General features: G+C 43.2%; 1 protein-coding gene across 3 annotated transcripts in view; it reads right to left on the bottom strand.

Moving 5' to 3' along the window:
• AP3B1 (adaptor related protein complex 3 subunit beta 1) overlaps positions 1-20121 on the bottom strand; it is a 173287-nt gene extending 153166 nt beyond the window's left edge. The window contains exons 1-2 of one of the 3 annotated variants that reach the window (XM_054811067.1): positions 19888-20121; positions 1588-1663 (exon numbers count right to left, since the gene is read on the bottom strand). In XM_054811067.1, the coding sequence (XP_054667042.1) occupies positions 1588-1663; positions 19888-20021 (210 nt within the window). In that variant the 5' untranslated portion in view covers positions 20022-20121. Of the gene's footprint in view, positions 1-1587; positions 1664-5174; positions 5426-19887 lie in introns of those variants that run through there. The other 2 variants (XM_054811068.1, XM_054811066.1) reach the window with 2 other exon arrangements.
• Positions 20122-20580: the final 459 nt, after the last annotated feature.

Below are 20580 nucleotides of genomic sequence, written 5' to 3'. Positions count from 1 at the left end.
GGTCAAAAATCTGGAATTGGGAAATGGGGGAGCAGAAGAACGTCCTACGTTCTGCCTTCCCTTGCTAAAAAGCTCTTGAGCCTGATCATCTCAGCCTAAGACCATCAAGAACCACTGCTATCAGTGCTAACTACATGTCTCCAACTTCAAGGCATCATATACTTCTAGAAAATTAAAGAAATAGTTCTCAAGAACTGCTTAGAATATGTAGCAGCAGTTATTTATAATGAGTGCATTTGCTCATTGCACATTCATTTATAATGAGAGCATTGCTTATAGGAAAAAAATTACAAGAAAAAAAAATCAATCTAGTAAAGCCTTGGTTTAAAATTTAAAGCTGACTCAATTTAATAGTTTTTTTACTTTCTCCCATATACATATACACACACACATTCAGTTGCAACAGTTTCCAAATACAGATAAAGATCTGGCCACCTTTTTGAAAAAGAAAACCAAGCAAGCAACAGGCAACTCTCCCTAACCCTCCTGCCCACAGTAATAGTCAGAAGAAAGATCTTTTCTGAGGGAAGCATAAGAACATAAGTTACCATAGCTTAAAACCATGGCACTTCTAAAGGCCATGATTTCTTGCAGCAGCACCCCCAATGCGCCAGACTCAATATGCCAGGGTCAAACCCTGAGGAATCAAGGAATCCAACATCATCTTGGAGAAGATGAACCAAGAAACTTTTCCTCAAAAAAAAAAAAGTTATGAAATAGTAATTGATAGGTTACCCAGATCTAAAAGGTAATTGATGTCTCTGACAGGACTAGAATCAAAGGCAAATCGCTAAACTCTAGAGCCAGAGGAAAGAACATGATTGCGTGATACAACCTGTACCTCCTCACTTCAGTACATATTTGGATAGGATTAACCCATGTAAAAAACCAAGCAAAACAAAAAAGCATATCCAGAGGAGACTGAAGGAACAATGAGAGAAAGCAAGTGCAGAAGACCCGAGAAAGAGGTCACGTGGACACTGAACAGCTTTCCACAGCACATTCTTCCAATACTTTTAAGAAAAAATAAAGAGATTTTACCAACTTCATGATGTTTAGTTTATAGTGTTTAAAACTACAATGTTGTTAAACATTAATCACCTCTATGGGTACTCAGTTCACCTGAAATACTTACTCAAACATATAGGCAACATACACAATTGAAAAATTAAATCCTTATGTAATCTAAAAAAGTAAAAATAGTAAATGCAATTTGTCATTTTACTCCTGCAAAGTTCTGCACTTTCCTGTCCGATGAATTAAGACAGCAATTGAAGCTTCTCTACAGGAACCATTTCCTATTTAAGATCTCACTCTCTCTGATCTTCCTACTGAAAATAGTTATTTAGAAGCATATTGGCACTGTTGCATAAATATTTTAAAAGTATATGAGGGGCACATATTTTGATATAGCAATTTCTACACAAAATTCCAAATTAAGGATTTCAGAGTAGCTTTTAAACACCATTTAGAGATTCAAATGCTGACTTTTTGTAATGCAAAACCAGTATTCATGTCCAAGAAATAAAAATAATAATAAAAAGATACCCTAACAAATAAAAATATTAATTAAAAAAAATCACATACCGCAACAATCCTTTTCATAGCATCCAGCTTTGCAGAATCTTTACTGCTTTCCAGCATTTGTTTTAGGTCTTCATTTCTATGGTAGAAACACAGTAAAACATCAATAAAAAAAGTAAAAAATAAAACCAGAATACTACATTTATATTCTTACATCAAACCAGCAACTTAAGGTGAAACACTGCTCCTCCTTGTCCATTTGTAAATTGTATTTGTTAACATGCCGGCCTAGTATAATGAAGCATGTAGTAAAAGAATCTATCAGATTCCAACAATAATGCAAACCCATACAACTTTAATCTGCTGTTAGCTGAACCTTGGCTGGAAGGTTGAAGTCTTGAGACAAGAGAAGAACTCAATTTGAATCAACTCCTCATTCGCTCCTCCCTTTTCCCCCAATGAGGGCCAGATGTAATAGCCTGAGGTTGACATGGTTGTGTTAAAATATAATATCACCTTACGTAAATCACCAAAAAGCCCAATAACAGACCCGAGTATGGTTTGAACTTCAACAAGAATCAAGTACATAACCCTATGTTTTCATAGGCCTTTCTGGACTGTAAATTGCTATCCCTTGTCCTGGGGAATAAACGCCTCAAATCTGTAGTACATCTATTCTACATGCCATAAAATTTAGATAGCCTGAACAGCTGAAATAAAATTCTCACATGAAACTATTAAGTTGATAGGGATGTTCTCTTGCAGATACAGCTTCTCATTGATCATCACTAATAAGAAACCTCACCCTGCCTGGCTTTTTAGTGTCTAAGTGCATTTATAGACTCTGAAAGTTTACAAAAAAAAAGATTCTTTGAAGAAATAGCCTTTTGTAATGCCTAGATTGCTTGAGTGCTAAAAAAATACGAAGCAAACAATGACTCAAGAAGAGACCCCTGCAATATTCCAAAGAACTCCAAAAATTTTCCAAGTTTACAAACCCTTTGAGCTTTCACATAGTGAAGGGCAACATAGAAATCCAGACAGGATTTCAAAAGTGAAGGCAAACCCCAGCTATCACAGAATAGTTTGGGTTGGAAGGGACTTTAAAGACCATCTAGTTCCAACCTCCCTGCCATGGGCAGGGACACCCTCCACTAGACCAGGTTGCCCAAAGCCCCATCCAGCCTGGTCTTGACAACTTCCAGGGATGGGGCTGCCACAACCTCTCTGGGCAACCTGTTCCAGTGCCTCATCACCCTCACGGTGAAGAATTTCTTCCTAATGTCTAATCCAAATCTACTTCTCCTTCAGCTTAAGGCCATTACCCCTTGTCCTATAACTACATGGCATTGTAAACAGTCCCTCTCCAGCTTTCTGATATATTCTGATTTATCACTGCATTTCAGATGGGGAGGAAAGAGGTTTAAGCCAAAGACAGAATTAGTTACAATGAGACAAAATGTTGTCATCCACTACTTTATAAACCTTTAAATAGCATTTTTGCTACTTGCAATGGGTAGTCACTCTAATAGAGAAGATTTTCCTCATATTTTCAGATCCAGTACTACATTTATTCTGTGCCCCTCCATAAGAAATCCACATTGCCCACACACTTCAGTACACAAAATTAAGAACCACAACCAGATGGGGAAAAAAACTAAGCCACATTTTTCCTAATAAGCCAGAAGAAAACCATGCAAAATTCAGGATGCATACACGTACACGCAACTTCCAGTTGGAGTCTAACTGCTTTTTCAAAACCAAATGTTTCATGAAATACTGGCGCAACCTAATACAGGTAGCCTGTTGTAAACATTGGCTTCACTTGACAGCTTAATGTTTAAGTATTATCTTTAAAAGAAAAAAGCAGAAGCATTTGATTTCCTCGCCTGCTTTAGCACTGTTTCCCAAATATCACTGGGAACTCCGTATTTTGTCTGCATCACACTCAAAGGTTTTTACTGTTTTTAGTCACTCCTGGATGTGTTCAAAGAACTATATGGTCAGTCTTCTACTGCTATGTTTATTTAGTTGTTTGCGTCAGTCCTTTAAATTATACTTCCCATTCAACTTCATTCTGTAGTTTTGCATACTGTTGAGATCACTTTAATATGTCTATAGTTGGCTGCCTTCCCCATGGCAAGTGGTGACATCCTTTCTTCTTGTAATACCACCCAAGTTGACAGATCTGTTGAAAATAATTAATGCTGTGATTTCCTATTGCCTTCCTCCCAGCTCCCTGAGTTAAAGACACACCTCCCTCCACATTAAGCTCTGATTTCAGTTCAAGCATGCTTATGTTCACCTCTATATCCTCACACTTCTTTTAGCCACTCTGTATTTTTTCCTCAACTCTATCTCCTTATTTTTGAGATCAGAATCAAGTATTTGTTGGTTTAGGGTTGTACCTAAAATACCTTTAATAATTTGCTTTACCCTTTTAATCTCTCTGTGTAGTTTCATTTTTCATTTTTAGAAAGGCTAGCTTGATCTAGCTTTTGGAAACTCTCTTTATTCCCACCACTCTTAGCCACAGAGATAGCTTATTTTGCTGACCATTCCTGTCCACTCGTTCCTCATAGGATAGCGAGTAAGTCTCAGTTCTTTTAGACCAGCTTGAAGCACCTTGCCTGAGACTTTGCTCCAGTGGGATACAGAAATTTCAGAGACTTGCAATTCCTTCTGCTTAAGTTTTAATCCCTACCTTTTAAGCTTAGCTTGTGAAAGAATCTATAAAACAGTTATCAAAGTTACAGAGCAGAAGACTGGACTTGATTTAGAAAGCTGCTTCTACTCCCATGCTCCTGCTTCCAGTTTCCTACTGCTATTCCACATAATCATGCACAAATTGAGATAAAGATATCAGTAAAAGCTAAAGCACAGGATAATATTACTAAATTGTGATCATGTAGGTCTCATATAATTGGTAGGAGGATGTTTTGGTTCCTTGGCACATCCAACAAAGCCACTACTTTTCATAAAAAGTAGTATCTGACTAAAGAATCAAAAAGTATTGCACGAATAAGACTGTAGCAACTGCTTAAAGTCTGGGAATACATTTACCTAATAAAACGATTAACAAAAAAGTTAACATGAAAAAATGTCAACAAAATTTGCAAGTGAGAAAGAAAATGTGGAAATAATAATTTGAACTTGAAGATCAGGTAGTAAAAATGGAGGAAGTTACACAGTACAGGTTTCAAGTACATGCTGAAGACTACCTCCCAGAATTTGGGAATGACAAAAAGCAGACAGTAATCACAGGTTGAATATGAATTACCAATGTAACAAATACAAAGAAAAAAGGCAAAACGTGAATTTAAGACACGAAGACAGAAGAAAGAAGTATTTAATGATGAAATGTACTTCCAACTACTTGTAGAAAATAATCTGTCATACATTTCAAATTAAAACATTTTGAAATATTAACAGGGAAGATACAAACCAGAGAAATTAAGACATGAAGACCTGCTTACAGCCAGCCTTACTTTCCTAAGAAAAAAGCAGCAGAGAGGAAAAAAGAAAAACAGAAAAAACTCACAAGTTCTTGATGAACCCATTTGGAAATTAATTGCTGCATGAACTGATGTATTTTTTTTAATCTTTTCTAACAAATTATCATCCAAGAATAGCAAGCATTAGATACTTACAGAGTAAAATATTGCTCCATATATTCATATGGATCAGCAGCAGCAAGCCTTTTTTCTTCTACAGTTAGATGTGGTTTCAGTGTAACCTCGAAGTTTTGCCCTTTAAGAGCAGACTTAATAGTGCAAGACACCTCAATTATTTTACCCAGCATTGTAGAATTTTGTTCCATTCTTTTAAGTACAATATTAAAAAAAAAAAAAAAGATGACTGCATTCAGCTCAGCTTGCCTGCCAAGACTGAGGTCTACTCAAAAAAAGAAAATCTTACTAAGTAACAGGATACCCACTCCCTTGCTGTTTTAACTTCTAGAAACAAATATCCTACGCAGATTTCAAAGGTCATTTCCCTCCAAAAACAACTCTTATCAGCAGCCTCAGTGAACAATGAGAAAAGCAAATGCATTTCAGTGTTTCATAATATAGTTTATTGTACAGTACAAAAGAACATTAAGACGACAAAGGGATTAAGAAGATTTAAGGGAATTTCAATCCTTAAGTAAAATCCCTCAAAACAGAAAGTGTAACTGCAAGCCTCACACTGCTGGTCATGTTTCTATACTCATTAGTTATTCTGAAGTGGCAGTTCTTCAGTACAGAATGTTAGACAAATAATTTCTTTATCACTTATGTCCACCTGCCAGGAGCTTGGGAAAATGCAAGCAACCCTCCAGCTGCATCAATACCTTTGTCACTCCCTGCTAAAACTTTGAGAGAAGTTCTAGCCTTAGTTAGCTACATATTACAGATGACTGAAATATAAGCTTTATTACATCAGCAGCAAAACCAGGTTTAAAGAAGTCTAATCTGAGAGTTTATGAATAATATGGATCTATATGAAGCAGGACAGTAATGGTGCCAAGAACAGTAGATGCAAAAAAAGCCTTTGTGTAAGCATTTTGGGTTTGCGTGTCCAGATTTTGGTAGCGGGGGGGGGGGGCGCAGGGATGGCTTCTATAAGAAGCCACCAGAAGCTTCCCCCACGTTCAACAGACAAGGGGAGAGCCAAGACGGACCCACTGCTGGGCAAGGCTGAGCCTATCAGCCACAGTCATAGTGCCTCTGGGGTAACATAATGAAGAAGGGCAAAAAAAAGGAGCAGCAGTTTTTTGCAGCCAGAGAGAGGAGTGAAAAGATGTGAGAAACAACTCTGCAGACGCCCAGGTCAGTGAAGAAGGTGGGGCAGGAGGTGCTCCAGGCACCAGAGCAGAGATTCCCCTGGAGCCCCTGGAGAAGACCATAGTGAGGCAGGCTGTCCTCCTGCAGCCCATGGAGGTCCATGGTAGAGCAGATATCCACCTGCAGCCCCTGGAGGACTCCATGTTGGAGCAGGTGGATGGCCAAAGGAGGCTGTGACCTCATGGGAAGCCCACGCTAGGGCAGGTTTGCTGGCAGGACTTGTGACCCTGTGGGGGACCCGCACTGGAGCAGTCTGTTCCTGAAGGGCTGCACCCCGTGGAAGGGACCCACGCTGAAGCAGTTGGTGAGGAACTGCAGCCCGTGGGAAGGACTCACGTTGGAGAAGTTGGTGGAGGACTGTCTCCTGTGGGAGGGACCCCCAGCTGGAGCAGGGGCAGAGTGGGAGGAGTCCTCCCCCTGGGGAGGAAGGAGCAGCAGAGACACCGTGTGATGAACTGACCACAACCCCCATTCCCCGTCCCCCTGTGCCGCTGAGAGGGGAGGAGGGAGAGAAATGGGGGGTGAAGTTGAGCCTGGGAAGAAGGGAGGGATGGGGGGAGGTGTTTTAAGGTTTGGTTTTATTTCTCATTATTCTACTCTGTTTTGCTTGGTAATAAGTTAGATGAATTTTTTTCTAAGTCGAGTCTGTTTTGCCCATGACAGTAATTGGTGAGTGATCTCTCCCTGCCCTTATCTCGACCCAGCAGCCTTTCGTTGTATTTTCTCTCCCCTGTCCAGCTGAGGAGTGGAGTGAGAAAGCAGCTTTGGTGGGCACCTGGCCTCCAGCCAGGGTCAAGCCACCACAAAGAGTAAATATATTGTCTCTGAGACCATTTTCCCTAACAGTGAGAAGATATGAAATGACTTTCTGAGAGGAGACAAGAAAAAACATAGAGACTCCCACATGCCCACTGCCATATCTAAGAATGCAATGAGACTTCCTGGAGTTCCCAAGTTGTAGTCTGGTGTCTTAACCTCTACATAACACAGCCCCACTGCCCTAAAAAGTTGCCAGTTTGGAGATGGACTGTTCATCAGGAAGTGTAGTGATACAACAAGGGGTAATGGGTTTAAGCTGAAGGAGGGTCGATTTAGATTAGATATCAGGAAGAAGTTCTTCCCTGTGAGGGTGGTGAGGCACTGGAACAGGTTGCCCAGAGAAGCTGTGGCAGCCCCATCCCTGGAAGCGTTCAAGGCCAGGTTGGATGAGGCTTTGGGCAACCTGGTCTAGTGGATGGCATCCCTGCTGTGGCAGGGGGGTGGAACTAGATGATCTTTTGAGGTCCCTTCCAACTGAAACCATTCTATGATTCTATGAATTTGAAACCTAAGAGATTGTAAATTAGAAATGAAAATTCACGGCCTAACTTTCTCTCATAACAAGCATGACACATGACAAATCTGTGATGATACAACATGATGAACATCACGAAACACATCCAGAATAATACATTCTCTTTAAATCACTGGTCGAATGTTAAGCGGAAGATCATTTCTAACTTACTTTCATGCTTTCATATTTTATAATTGTAGCCTTTAAGATAGATACTACTTTTGTCTTTCTACCTCAAAGCACTGATTTCTTCGTATGCCTTTGCACCATTTCTGGGTATAACAGGTATGGATATGATAGGACCTATGATAGGCCTACCAGTTAGGATTAACCTTACAGATGTTACTGTAAGAAAGTAAACAAAAAAACACCAGTTACATTTTTCTAGTTTTCATTCTCTTTCATGCTCCCTCTAGTCCCCTGCCATTAAAATGAAAAAAAAAAAAAAAAAACCAAAACCCAAAAAACAACAAAAAACAACAAAAAACCCCAAACATCCCAAAAAACCCACCACCACCAAAACCCACCTTACAAAAACCCCACCTGAACATTTCCAAACAAGAGCAAAACCTCCCAACAAACTAGAGCTTGACAGTCAGAAAGGACCCTGACCATTACTCTTCATGCTGATCACAGCAAAACAGCAACTAAAGAACAACTCCAAACATGCCATGCTCTTGTCAACGCACACTTGGTCACTAAAACTGACATCTTGCTCAGATTAAGACTTGGATTTCAGATTCTGTTGAGCAACATTACCCGCTTCTACAGAAAACAAAAGAGGGTAGGCATAACTGAACATCACTGAGGTTTAAACCAGCAGTAATAAAACTGGGCCTCTCAGTTACTTTGTCTTCTCACAGGAAGCATCACAAATCTTTAATCACACTAAAATACTAATATGTAATCTGTGGCATATAATTTGCCACTCCACCTACATATTCTGAACAAGTGTTAAGAGAACACTTACTCCACCCTGATAACATAAACAGCTGTTTTATCTCCTGTTCTTTTTAGCAACACCGTAAGATGAAACGCAAAAATTGTCAGAATTTGCTACAGTTGTAATGTACCCAGTAACTGAAAGGAGTCACCCAATAATCATAAGGCTTTCTTTGTAAAAAGCAGAAGTTTCCTAAGTATCAGAACTGCAACTGAAGCCCAGCTGGCAATGCAACAATAATTCTTTAGCTACAAAATCTTTGCTCCTGGAAGTTTATCAGCCTGTAGTTTTAAAAAATAAGAATTTAATTATGATTCCCAATGCCATCGGTATGCCCCAAAAGCTGGGAACAGTTTTAATCACCTCTAAGAAACAGGGAGGAATTTTAAACAAATAAACTCATGGTGAGACAGAGGCTCTTCATATACAAGGACACAACTATGTTCCTGCAAGGTATAAGAAATGGCAAATCCACCGCAAGGATGGAGGAAGCAAGCTTCACCAGTTCTGATATTATGGAACCACCTGTTATTGAACAAGAATAAAAGTTACAAAAGTACAATTCAACAGACTTTTAATAATGCATTTCTTGGTTTAAGTTCTCCATCCACTGCCTAGTATCAGTCACACGACAGCAACTGCATTGTTCTCATGTTCATAGAATCACAGAATGGTTTGGGTTGGAAGGGACCTCAAAGATCACCCAGTTCCAACCCCCCTGCTGCGGGCAGGGACACCCTCCACTAGACCACATTGCCCAAAGCCTCATCCAACCTGGTCTTAAACACTTTCAGGGATGGGGCATCCACAACCTCTCTGGGCAACCTGTTCCAGTGCCTCACCACCTTCACAGTAAAGAATTTCTTTCTAACATCTAATCTAAATCGACCCTCCTTCAGCTCAAACCCATTACCTCTTGTCCTGTCACTACACTCCCTGATAAACAGTCCCTCTCCAGCTTTCCTGTAGGCCCCCTTCAGGTACTGGTAAGCCGCAATTAGATCTCCCCGAAGCCTTCTTGTCTCCAGGCCGAACAACCCCAACTCTCTCAGCCTGTCCTCATAGGAGACATGCTTCAGCCCTCCGATCAGCTTCGTGGCCGTCCTCTGGACTCTCTCCAACAGCTCCATGTCTCTCCTGTACTGGAGCCCCCAGAGCTGGACGCAGTACTCCAGGTGGGGTCTCACAAGGGCGGAGTAGAGGGGCAGGATCACCTCCCTCGACCTGCTGGTCACGCTGCTTTTGATGCAGCCCAGGACACGGTTGCCTTTCTGGGCTGTGAGCACACACTGCCGGCTCATGTTGAGCTTCTCATCAATCAATACCCCCAAGTCCTTCTCCTCGGGGCTGCTTTCAATCCATTCTCCACCCAGGCTATAGTCATGCTTGGGATTGCGCCGACCCACGTGCAGGACCTTGCACTTGGTCTTGTTGAACTTCATGCGGTTCACACAGGCCCACCTCTCCAGCCTGTCAAGGTCCCTCTGGATGGCATCCCTTCCCTCCAGTGTGTCGACCACACCACACAGCTTGGTGTTGTCAGCAAACTTGCTGACGGTGCACTCGATCCTACCGTCCATGTCGCCGACAAAGATGTTAAACAGTGCCGGTCCCAGTACCGACCCCTGAGGGATGCCACTCGTCACCGTTCTCCACTTGGACATTGGGCCGTTGACCACAACTGTTTGAGTGTGACCATCCAGCCAATTCCTTATCCGCCGAGTGGTCCATCCATCGAATCCATGTCTCTCCAATTTAGAGGCAAGGATGTTGTGTGGGACAGTGTCAAATGCCTTGCACAAGTCCAGGTAGATGATGTCAGCTGCCCTGCCCTTATCCACTGACGCTGTACCCCCATCATAGAAGGCCATCAAATCTGTCAGGCACGATTTGCCCTTAGTGAAGCCATGTTGGCTGTCACCAATCACCTCCTTATTTTCCATGTGCCTGAGCATAGTCTCCAGGAGGGTCTGCTCCATGATCTTGCCAGGCATGGAGATGAGACTGACCGGCCTGTAGTTCTCTGGGTCTTCCTTTCTTCCCTTCTTAAAAATGGGGGTTATGTTTCCCCTCTTCCAGTCAGTGAGAACGTCGCCAGACTGCCAGGACTTCTCAAGTATGATGGAGAGTGGCCTGGCCACTTCATCCACCAGTTCCCTCAAGACCCGCGGATGCATCTCACCAGGTCCCATGGACTTGTGCACCTTCAGGTTCCTTAGATATTCTCGAACCTGATCTTCTCCTACAGTGGGCGGTTCTGCATTCTCCCAGTCCCTGCCTTTGTCTTCTGTGACCTGGGCAGTGTGGCTCAAGCATTTGCCAGTGAAGACTGAGGCAAAGAAGTCATTAAGCACCTCAGGCTCCTCCATTTCCTGTGTAACCAGGTCGCCCGTTTCATTCCGGAGGGGACCCGCATTTGCCCTCGTCCTCCTTTTATCACTAACATACCTATGGAAGCTTTTGTTGTTGTCCTTGACAGCCCTGGCCAGACTAATTTCTGTCAGGGCTTTGGCTTTCCTAACCCGATCCCTGGCTGCTCGGACAGTTTCTCTGGATTCCTCCCAGGCTACCTGCCCTTGCTTCCACCCTCTGCAGGCTTCCTTTTTTTGTTTGACTTTGCCCAGGAGCTCCTTGTTCATCCATGGGGGCCTCTTGGTGTTTTTGCTTGACTTCCCCTTTGTTGGGATGCATGGCTCCTGAGCTTGGAGGAGGTGACCCTTGAATATTAGCCAGCTGTCTTGGGCCCCTCTTCCTTCCAGGGCTTTGTCCCATGGTATTCTACCAAGCAGATCCCTGAAGAGGCCAAAGTCTGCTCTCCTGAAGTCCAGGGCAGTGAGCTTGCTGCACGCCCTCCTCGCTGCCCTGAGGATCCTGAATTCCACCATTTCGTGGTCACTGCAGCCAAGGCTGCCCTTCAGCTTGATGTCCCCTACCAGGCCCTCCTTATTGGTGAGAATAAGGTCCAGCATGGTACATGCTCCAAGCATGTTCCAAGCCTTTAGGAGACTTCAATCTGGATGACATAGTTTTAACCATAGCACAGTAAGATTTTTTTTTTTGCCTGCAGCATAGCAAAATATTCCAACATGAGGTTCGAAATACTGTGCATGTTACCAGGTTTGAAGCAGAAAATCCACAATGACAGAGCAGCTTAACCTTTGGTCTTGGCACTTGACCAGTAATCAAGTCCTATGGAAGATCGCATGTCCCCCACAAAATTAAAAAATAAAAAATAATTTTTTAAAAAATAATGTTTTTCACATTTTACTGGCACTGCAAAATCCTTAAAATAAATTGTCCTATTCTAGTTCAGGCTATTGTGTAAACTCCAAACAAGTTTGAATTTAACACTTAAAAGGAACTCTGTTACATTTACACTGATTTCAGAGCCACATAACATGGAAACTAAAATGGCAGTGAATACATGCTGCAATTTGAGTTTATTTTGCAGTTGATTTGGGGTCTTCCTCTAGCAGGAAATTAAGAAATCTGAGTTTCACTGTGTTTCATTCTATGCCACAAACTGTTTGAATGACATCTTGTGGTGCTATTCAGTATTGCCATTCTTTTCCATTATAACACTATTTATATTTATTGCCAATTCACAACACCAATATAGAATTCAATTATTATTATTATTTATCATTTGGCTATGAGTGTAGCTGTACTGTGGTTTAAAGAGAAAATGAGATAAGAAACAATCTATTTCCATTTCAGCCACCCCTACTTTTTGGATCTGAAAAACAAAGATACCACCCAAAAACCCAAACTTGATAAGTTTTAAAGGATAGACAGCAGAGGTGTGAGGAAAACCAGGATAAATCCAGTATCCTGTAAGGGTAAGAGCCATTGAGAAGGACAAGACTGGCTATAGTCCGACCGGCAACATAATTTAACTCATTTAATGATTGCTTTGCCACTTGGTGTCTCAAGGCACTTTCCATCTGGATGGTTTAGGTACAGTCTCATCCTTCTCAGGGAGGAAACATATAGAAAAGTGTGAAGTTAAAACTCAATAAAGCATATTCCCAGTTCCCTGTCATAAAACTATAGCACCTGAACAATGCTTGAGCAATTCAGTGCAAGTACACACCTGTAAGTTGCTGCTAGGACCACCATCAATGCAGATGTGTAAACAACCTACAGTTCAAAAGCACAAACCAGTTGGCAGCTAGTTTGACAAAGCAGTTTGAAACCCTTTCTGGAGAGGACTGTGGTTTACTCTAAGATTATCTGTTGTCAGTCAAGTATAGACACTACTTCACCCAGCAGCAGCAAAGCTTGTCTGAAAGGATGAAAAATACCAATCTTGCAACCTCAATGCATATGACCTCCTCTGATAGTGCCCACACCTTTGATGAGAAGCTTCTGTAAGAGAAAAAAATCTTCCTTGGTGTCAGACATCAGTTTCCTGAAGGCTGAGAAAGTGGCATCTGAGATGGTGGTGCCACTTAAGTGGTTGTGTCAATTTACAGCCCGTCTTGAGGACAGTGATCAGAATTTGCAGACATTTGTAGATCACTTTGCAGCATTTGAGAGTTGAAGGGATTACAAGAGAGTGAGAAGCAGTAAATGTTTCCAGCTTCCCTGGAAATGTTGCAGATAGGCTTCACCTAAAGACACCACCACAAAGGTGGTGCTGTCACTGCCAGAACCCACAACAGTGTGAGTATATTTACAGATATGTCTGCATTTCAGAAATGCTGTTAAAAGAGCTTTAAAATGCTGTTTATCTTCTAGCAAGATCTCTACATGCCAAAAGAATTCTGGTTTTCTCAAAGTAAGAAAACTTCTGCAGGGTGGCATAGACAGGAAAAGTCTTCAGAAAAGCAGAACTAAGAAAACCTAGAATTTCTTGCAAGTGTCAGCCTTATGTTATAACAGTGTCACAGAAATGTATTTTTAATGCCATTCAGAATGCAGATCATAGCAAGCTTCTAAAGCAAATATATGACAACATAATAAATACGCAGAAATCACAGTGAAGACCTTAAACTATAAAACTTGCCTTTCTGAGGAAATAAAAAAGCCTCAAAAATTGTTTTAATGACTACATTACAGAGAATCGCAGCAAATCAACAGCTCATTGCTTGCATCCTCGTATGTGCCAAGTGCATGGCAATAAGAATATATTCACTGTGTGTCACTTCCCATCAGATCTGACCGATTTCAGCTGGAGAAGTGCTCTGCCCATGTTCATATACTGCATTTAGTTCCTATCATGGTACTGACTACAGGGTTCAGATTTTATCTTGTAGAGTCATCAGTTCATCCAAACCATTCATCCTTGCTGGCTTGTACATCCTACCGAAACTGGCATATCACCATATTAGTGGGCATAGTGCCATTCTAACAGATGGGGAAAGAAAGCAGACATGCCAAAGTGCTAGTGGATGCATCAAGTTTGAATATGATGGCTGGAGTCTCCTCCAAGAATTTCATAAATGGCAGTCTATGCACAAGCTTTCCATGACTGGTTGAACAGGATATGCCAAGGCAAAACTAGATCAATTTAAGACTCCAAGAGCATCTCTGGCAGCTGTTGAAAGTAAGTTTTTAGCTCTGATGAATTTGGAAAAGTCTTGTGCGCAGAGAATTGGGGAATGAGTATCTTAATGAAATCACCACCTTACATCAGCTCTCTGCAAAACAGGCTTGCAAATCTCAGCAAAAAAAATGGGTTTGCAGCCTTGCCGAGTGTTCTGATGAATAGCTCAACAGAATGCATAAGCCAGATCTGCAGGAAAAAAGTCTAATAAATTACAAATGTATTTTGCTTGGCAGGAATACAGTTTAAAGATGCAAATCAGTAAAGTTGAAAATGCATGTTATAAATTTTGCCATCTTCTTCAATACTGTACTTATCAATTGATATCTACTGACGTTACTCATGCGGTTCATCTTTTAAGTTTTTACGTTTGGTTTAGACACAGCAATAGCTAGTTTTATTGCTGAAACCAAACATTATTTTAATATTATGTGCAGGTAAATTTTGTTTAAAATGCACTTAATATAGATGAAAATACTCTGTCCACCTGCAATTAACTGTAGGCAGTAATAGCTGCACCCTAATGTAAGCAATTAACATGGATTCTGTGTTACTAATTATCTCTCCAAGTTTTCTTACAAGTTGGAAAGTGGTTAGATTTTTCATCCCTCTACACAAAGCAATAATACATAGTGTAACTATAAAAATGTCCTATTAACTTAGGTATCAAATGGTATCTCTCTATACTATACAGATCATTTTGACAGTCTTCCAAGAAAGCAGTGGTTATTTCATGGATTGCATCAATCCAGACCATGGAGAAATAGCTGACGTCTACAGGCTCTGGATTCAGCTTGTCTGTAAGACGTACATAACCCCTTGGCTCTTTGTGATTTTCCGCTGAAAACTCCTATTATGGGCAGAGACTTGTCTGTAGACCATTTCCATTATTCTGGTGGCCCACAACCTGACCCTTTTTCTTCTTTTTCAAAGATGTGGGGCATGCAAATGATGTACATCTAGAGCACCTAGAGTGACCTATGTCTGGAACATAACCAGTTCACAGACAAGTGTCAGACTACCTACCTGGACACACAAATAAATTCCTAAAATGTAACTATACAAGTTGTATAAAGGAATACCATCCATGTCTGCTCATGTGACAAGCATGGAAGAGGGGAAGGAGAGGAACGGGCACCTCCAGCCATGCAATGGGGCCCATTCCACACAAAAAGGTTTAAACTGACTCATGTCAGGTAGATAAGATCTTTTATTTATTCAGTTATTGAGACAGTTAACAGAATGAATACAAAGTTTCCATCCTCTAAACATGAGATGGACCACAGACCTATTTGCCTTTATCTAACTAACCAAAAGGCTTTTTAAAACCAATACATACCAAATAGGCAAGTTATATTTGCCTCTTTAGTCAGGATTCAATACTCACAGAAAAAGCTAGCCCCAATCTCATATATTTGTGGTGAAATCTCTTACTCAAGAAGAGTTTCAGTTTAGTCAAAAATGGTAAGAAAACAGTTTCTTATGTACATGTTGTACTTAATAATTTATATAATAGTTTAGAAAAACCTACTCCCTTCCTCATTTCTTTCATCCTGAACATTTACATAGTTACCTGACAGAAGCAGATCAAAGCTGTATTTTTACAATTTTTTTTTTCACCCACTGCACTGGATACATACAATATATTAACTAATGAGAAATATACTATTTGCACATGGTACGTGCAACCTATTGCACTTTGTTTATGTTAAGATATATAGTTATTTCAGTGATTATTTCATCTTTATTGATCTTCTAACAGTTACTTTCCACTTAGGTTTAAGATGTCACCACAAAAGAAGTTTTGAGGCATGTGTCTCAATCAAACCACAACGCTAACACGTCAAGAAAATACCACGCTCATTAACTGAAGATTCTATTTGAAATTGAAAGTTAAGGAATAAATCATTGAATTGCTAAAGGTTAAAAAAGGCAGCTTTAGCAGCAGAATAAGACACATGGGCTTTTGACACTGAGGGATGCTCAGAACTTATAGATGATAAGTACTTCAGCTGAGTATTTCTACTGAAATGCTAAAACCAAACCAGTTAGGACAAATAATTTGTATCAGGTCAACTTTAGACTTCAGATTTAAGTTTACTGATACTCATTTGTGCCTCTGTGTGCAGCTTGTCATAGGCCATTCCATATAATAAATGCTGCAAGACTGAAGACAGTTTATCCTAATTAAACTATTTATTTCAGAAGCATTTTGGCTTACTTCCTCTTCATGGCAATCAGGAGAAGACAGACAATATAAAGAAAAGAGACTGGGATTTTTTTTTAAAAAGTGTTTACTGTAGTATCTTGATATTAGTACTTTAACTACATGATATTGTTCAGGTTAATTAGCAACAGGCAAGTGCAAGCCTCTGGTCCAACAGTTACTGCAACAACATTCTGGGTCATATATTATATATCTGTGCCTCTGCTGAGAGGCAACACTTCTTGTATCATCAGTCAGTCTAAGAATCCCCCTTTCTCAACAACAAAAAAAGTTTGCCAAGCACTGAAACATCACAATGATATGGGACATAAGCATATCAAAGGTCACATTCAACAGTGTTGAGCGACAATCAAGAGACATCAGCAAACCAACTCTGAAAAGCCACAACAGTAATTTCATTTTCACCAGTGGAATACTCCACTATCCCCACACTTTAATATGCAAGATGCAGAGACACATCTTGTACTTCTGCATATGCTCAGCAGGGAGGGATCAGGTCTGCCTAGTTTAAAGAACACAAAACCAAACCACCAAAACATATGGTGTCCTCCATCTGGGCTACGGTCACTGTTCTAAGTTTCCATTTCAGCTCTAAGGAAAGGAAATTTTGTTTGTTTCTCAATAAGGAGTTTTTGGGCTGTTACCAGTGTGGACTACATGACATACATGCTATATGCTTGATACATGACTACTGCATTTTCCAAACAGACTTCAATGTGTGTTGGGTTTGTGTGGCAAGGTTTTGGTAGCGGGGGGGGCTACAGGGGTGGCTTCTGTGAGAAGCTGCTAGAAGCTCCCCCTGTGTCTGATAGAGCCAATGCCAGCCGGCTCTAAGACGGGCCCGCCGCTGGCCAAGGCCAAGCCAATCAGCGCCTCTGTGATAACATATTTAAGAAGTAGAAAAACACTTAGAGAGAGAGAGCTTTTGCAGCTGGAGAGAGGAGTGAGAAGATGTAAGAAACTTTGCAGACACCAAGGTCAGTGCAGATGGAGGGGCAGGAGGAGCTCCAGGCGCCGGAGCAGAGATCCCCCTGCAGCCCGCGGTGAAGGCCATGGTGAAGCAGGCTGTCCCCCTGCAGCCCATGGAGGAAGGATGAGGGCGTGTAGAGATTCCACCTGCAGCCCGTGGAGGACCCCACGCTGGAGCAGGTGGAGGCACCTGAAGGAGGCTGCAGCCCATGGGAAGCCCACGCTGGAGCAAGTTCCAGGCCGGACCGGTGGACCCATTAAGAGGGGAGCCCACGCCAGGGCAGGTTTGCTGGCAGGACTTGTGACCCCGTGGGGGACCCCACCCTGGAGCAGTTTGCTCCTGAAGGTCTGCACCCCATGAGAGGGACTCCATGCTGGAGCAGGGGAACGATGAGAGGAGTCCTCCCCCTGAGGATGAAGGAGCGGCAGAAACACCGTGGGATGAACTGACTGTAACCCCCATTCCCTGTCCCCCTGTGCCGCTGAGGGGGGGGAGGTTGAAGCCGGGAGTGAAGTTGAGCCCGGGAAGATGGGAGGGGTGTGTGGGGGGTGTTTTAAGAGTTGATTTCATTTCTCATTCCTCTACTCTGTTTTGCCTAGTAATAAATCAGATGAATTCCCTCTCTAAGTTTGGTCTGTTTTGCTCGTGACAACAATCAGTGAGTGATCTCTCCCTGTCCTTATCTCGACCTACAAGCATTTCGTTATGCCTTTTCTCCCCTGTCTAGTGAACAAGGGGAGTGAGAGAGCGGCTGTTGTGGGCACCTGGCCTCCAGCCAGGGTCAACCCACCACAAATGCAATCTGGTTTTCTAACAATAACCTTCACTTGCAGTCACTTTTTCACAATACAGAAATCTCATAATCTTCATTGCACAGTGTCTGTTCCTCAACTATCCAATCCATACTCAGAGTTTATCCGTGATTCAAACCTGTGTGGGTAACTTCCTATTTCAACCAGAACTTGTTTGTCAGGTACAAAAGACCACAGAGATCAATGCTTGCTTTCCTCTCAAGCCATTCCTTTAGAGGATGGATCTTCTCTCCCCTCCTGTAAGTGTAAGAGCAAGCCCGGAAGAGCAATTAATAAGGCATGCATACGTATCGCAAGCTATTCTGGTTCTTCTATACTGAAAGACAATCATATACATACACATGTACAAAACATCTCAGGGCCCCAGAGCTGTATTTCCCCCTGACCAATGGGCAGCCTCAGGTAGAATTAGTCACTTCAACTTCTGTAGCTGATAAAGTATAGCTCTCTATATTTTATCTGGAAAACAGTCTGAAGTCTAGGATTAAATGACTTGTATAGAGAATTATGGCCATGACCAGTGATCAGGGTACCCCCCTCTGTGGAAAAAAGAAGCAGCAAAACAATGGTTAAGAAATAAAGTGCAAAGTTGTTTCTATGGAAGGGGACAGGAAATGAAGGATGCAAATAACATAAATCAGCTGCAACACACAAGTCAGCGGAGGGGCATCCATGCTAGAGCACTGAAAGTTTTAACTGCAACAGAATGAAAAAGCAAAGTATTTAGCTGAATAGCCGCAGAAGAGAAATGTGACTTGTCTGGCAAACTGAGGAGGCCTATCAGTTGCTGTCTCACAGAGCTAAACAGCTCCACGTTGTTGTGATTTACTTTGGTGCAGCACAAAAATAAACACATCAGTTGAGGCATGGATGTTCTCTTTGTGCAGAGCAATCAAACTGAAGAAGTGATCGATTTTCTAATGTACAGGAGACATTAGTTTATGGTGCTTTTTATTGGTTGCTCTCAGAATAGATTTCCAATTTGTTGTAGGATACAATTCCAACTTAACAAACCTCTTGATCCTTCCATTCAGACCCATTTTTTTCCTCTCCAGTTCACTTTTCCTTTAAGGAGCTGAAGGCTTTCTGTGGCAGTGCACTTTGGCTGGTTCAGTTTTGTTTTTTTTTTTCTCCTTCATTTCCTCATTTTGACTTCTGACCAAGACAGAGCGCTCTTAAGACCCAGTTCAAGCCGGCCATTATCAACTACACTTCCAACTACAACTCTCACAAATACTTCTAAGCACTTTTTTTTCCCCCCTAAATACATTTGAAGGCAAAATTAAACTCCCGTCTGTGTGGTTAGCTATCAAAACAAAGGGAAAGTGATAACCAGTTTTTCAAACAAACCAACAGAAAAACTTTACAGGTTAGCCGTTCCACTATGAACGCTTTAAAGGTAAGCAAGCGAGCTCCTCCACGGAGTCACGAGGGGATAAAAGCGGTCACCCGAGGCACCGCTTCCCCAGCAGGGGCCCTGGAGCTGCCCCTAGTCGGGAGAAGCCCTGAGGCCGCGCTCCTCCCCCGGCCGCCCAGCCCCCGCGCCTGAGGGCAGGGTCCCGTCAGCCCAGCACCACCCTGACACCCACGGAATCGGTCAGCGCTCACCCGCCCAACAGCCCTGAGCGGGGCCCGGCCGGACGCCGAGGGACGGTTCCCCCCCCGCCGCCCAGCCCGGCTCGACCCGCCCCCCCCCCCCCTTACTTCTTGGTGTCGCTGCTGAAGAGCCCGAAGGCCGCGGGAGCCGAAGGGGTGGTGGTGGTGGGCACCACCTCCTGGACCAGCTCAGGCGCCGCGTCTCCCCCCTGCTCGCTGTAGGTGGACCCGTTACCGGACATGGTGCCGCTGCTCCCCGCACGCTCAGCCAAACTTACCGGCGCGGCACACCCCAATCCACCCCCCGGAAGCGGCAGGCACGCGCCAGCACGGCGGGGCGGGCAGGTCACGTCACGTGGCGGGAGGCGGGGCCAAGCGGCCGTGGCGGAACTCGCCCTCCCCCTACGTGTTACGGCAACAGGAGCAGGCGGTGGGGCGAGAAGGGCGCGAGGAGCCGGCAGGGCCGCCCATGGGTGCTGACCGCCCCCCCCCCCCCCCACACCCCCCCCCCCCCCCCCCCCCGCCGTTGCCCTCCCGGCGAGGCCCCGACCGGTCTCGCGGTGCAGCAGGCTTTGCTGCCCGGCGCCCCGGAGCGAGGGGAGCCGCGGCGCCCGCAAAACGCAGGCCGTTGCCTCCTCGCTGCCGTGGGCCAGCTGCTGTTTCCAGCCTCGTCTCTTACAAGCCCCGTCCTCCCTCCCTTCCGGCGGACCCGCAGGCCCCGGGCTGGCTGGGCCTCCCTCCGAGGGAGCTCCTAGAGAAGCTGTGGCTCCGTGTCCCCTGTCCGTGCCCAGCTGCAGCGGC

This window comes from Grus americana, chromosome Z (assembly GCF_028858705.1).
Source record: "Grus americana isolate bGruAme1 chromosome Z, bGruAme1.mat, whole genome shotgun sequence".
NCBI lineage: Eukaryota > Metazoa > Chordata > Aves > Gruiformes > Gruidae > Grus > Grus americana.
This window is presented reverse-complemented; position numbering and strand designations above follow the sequence as displayed.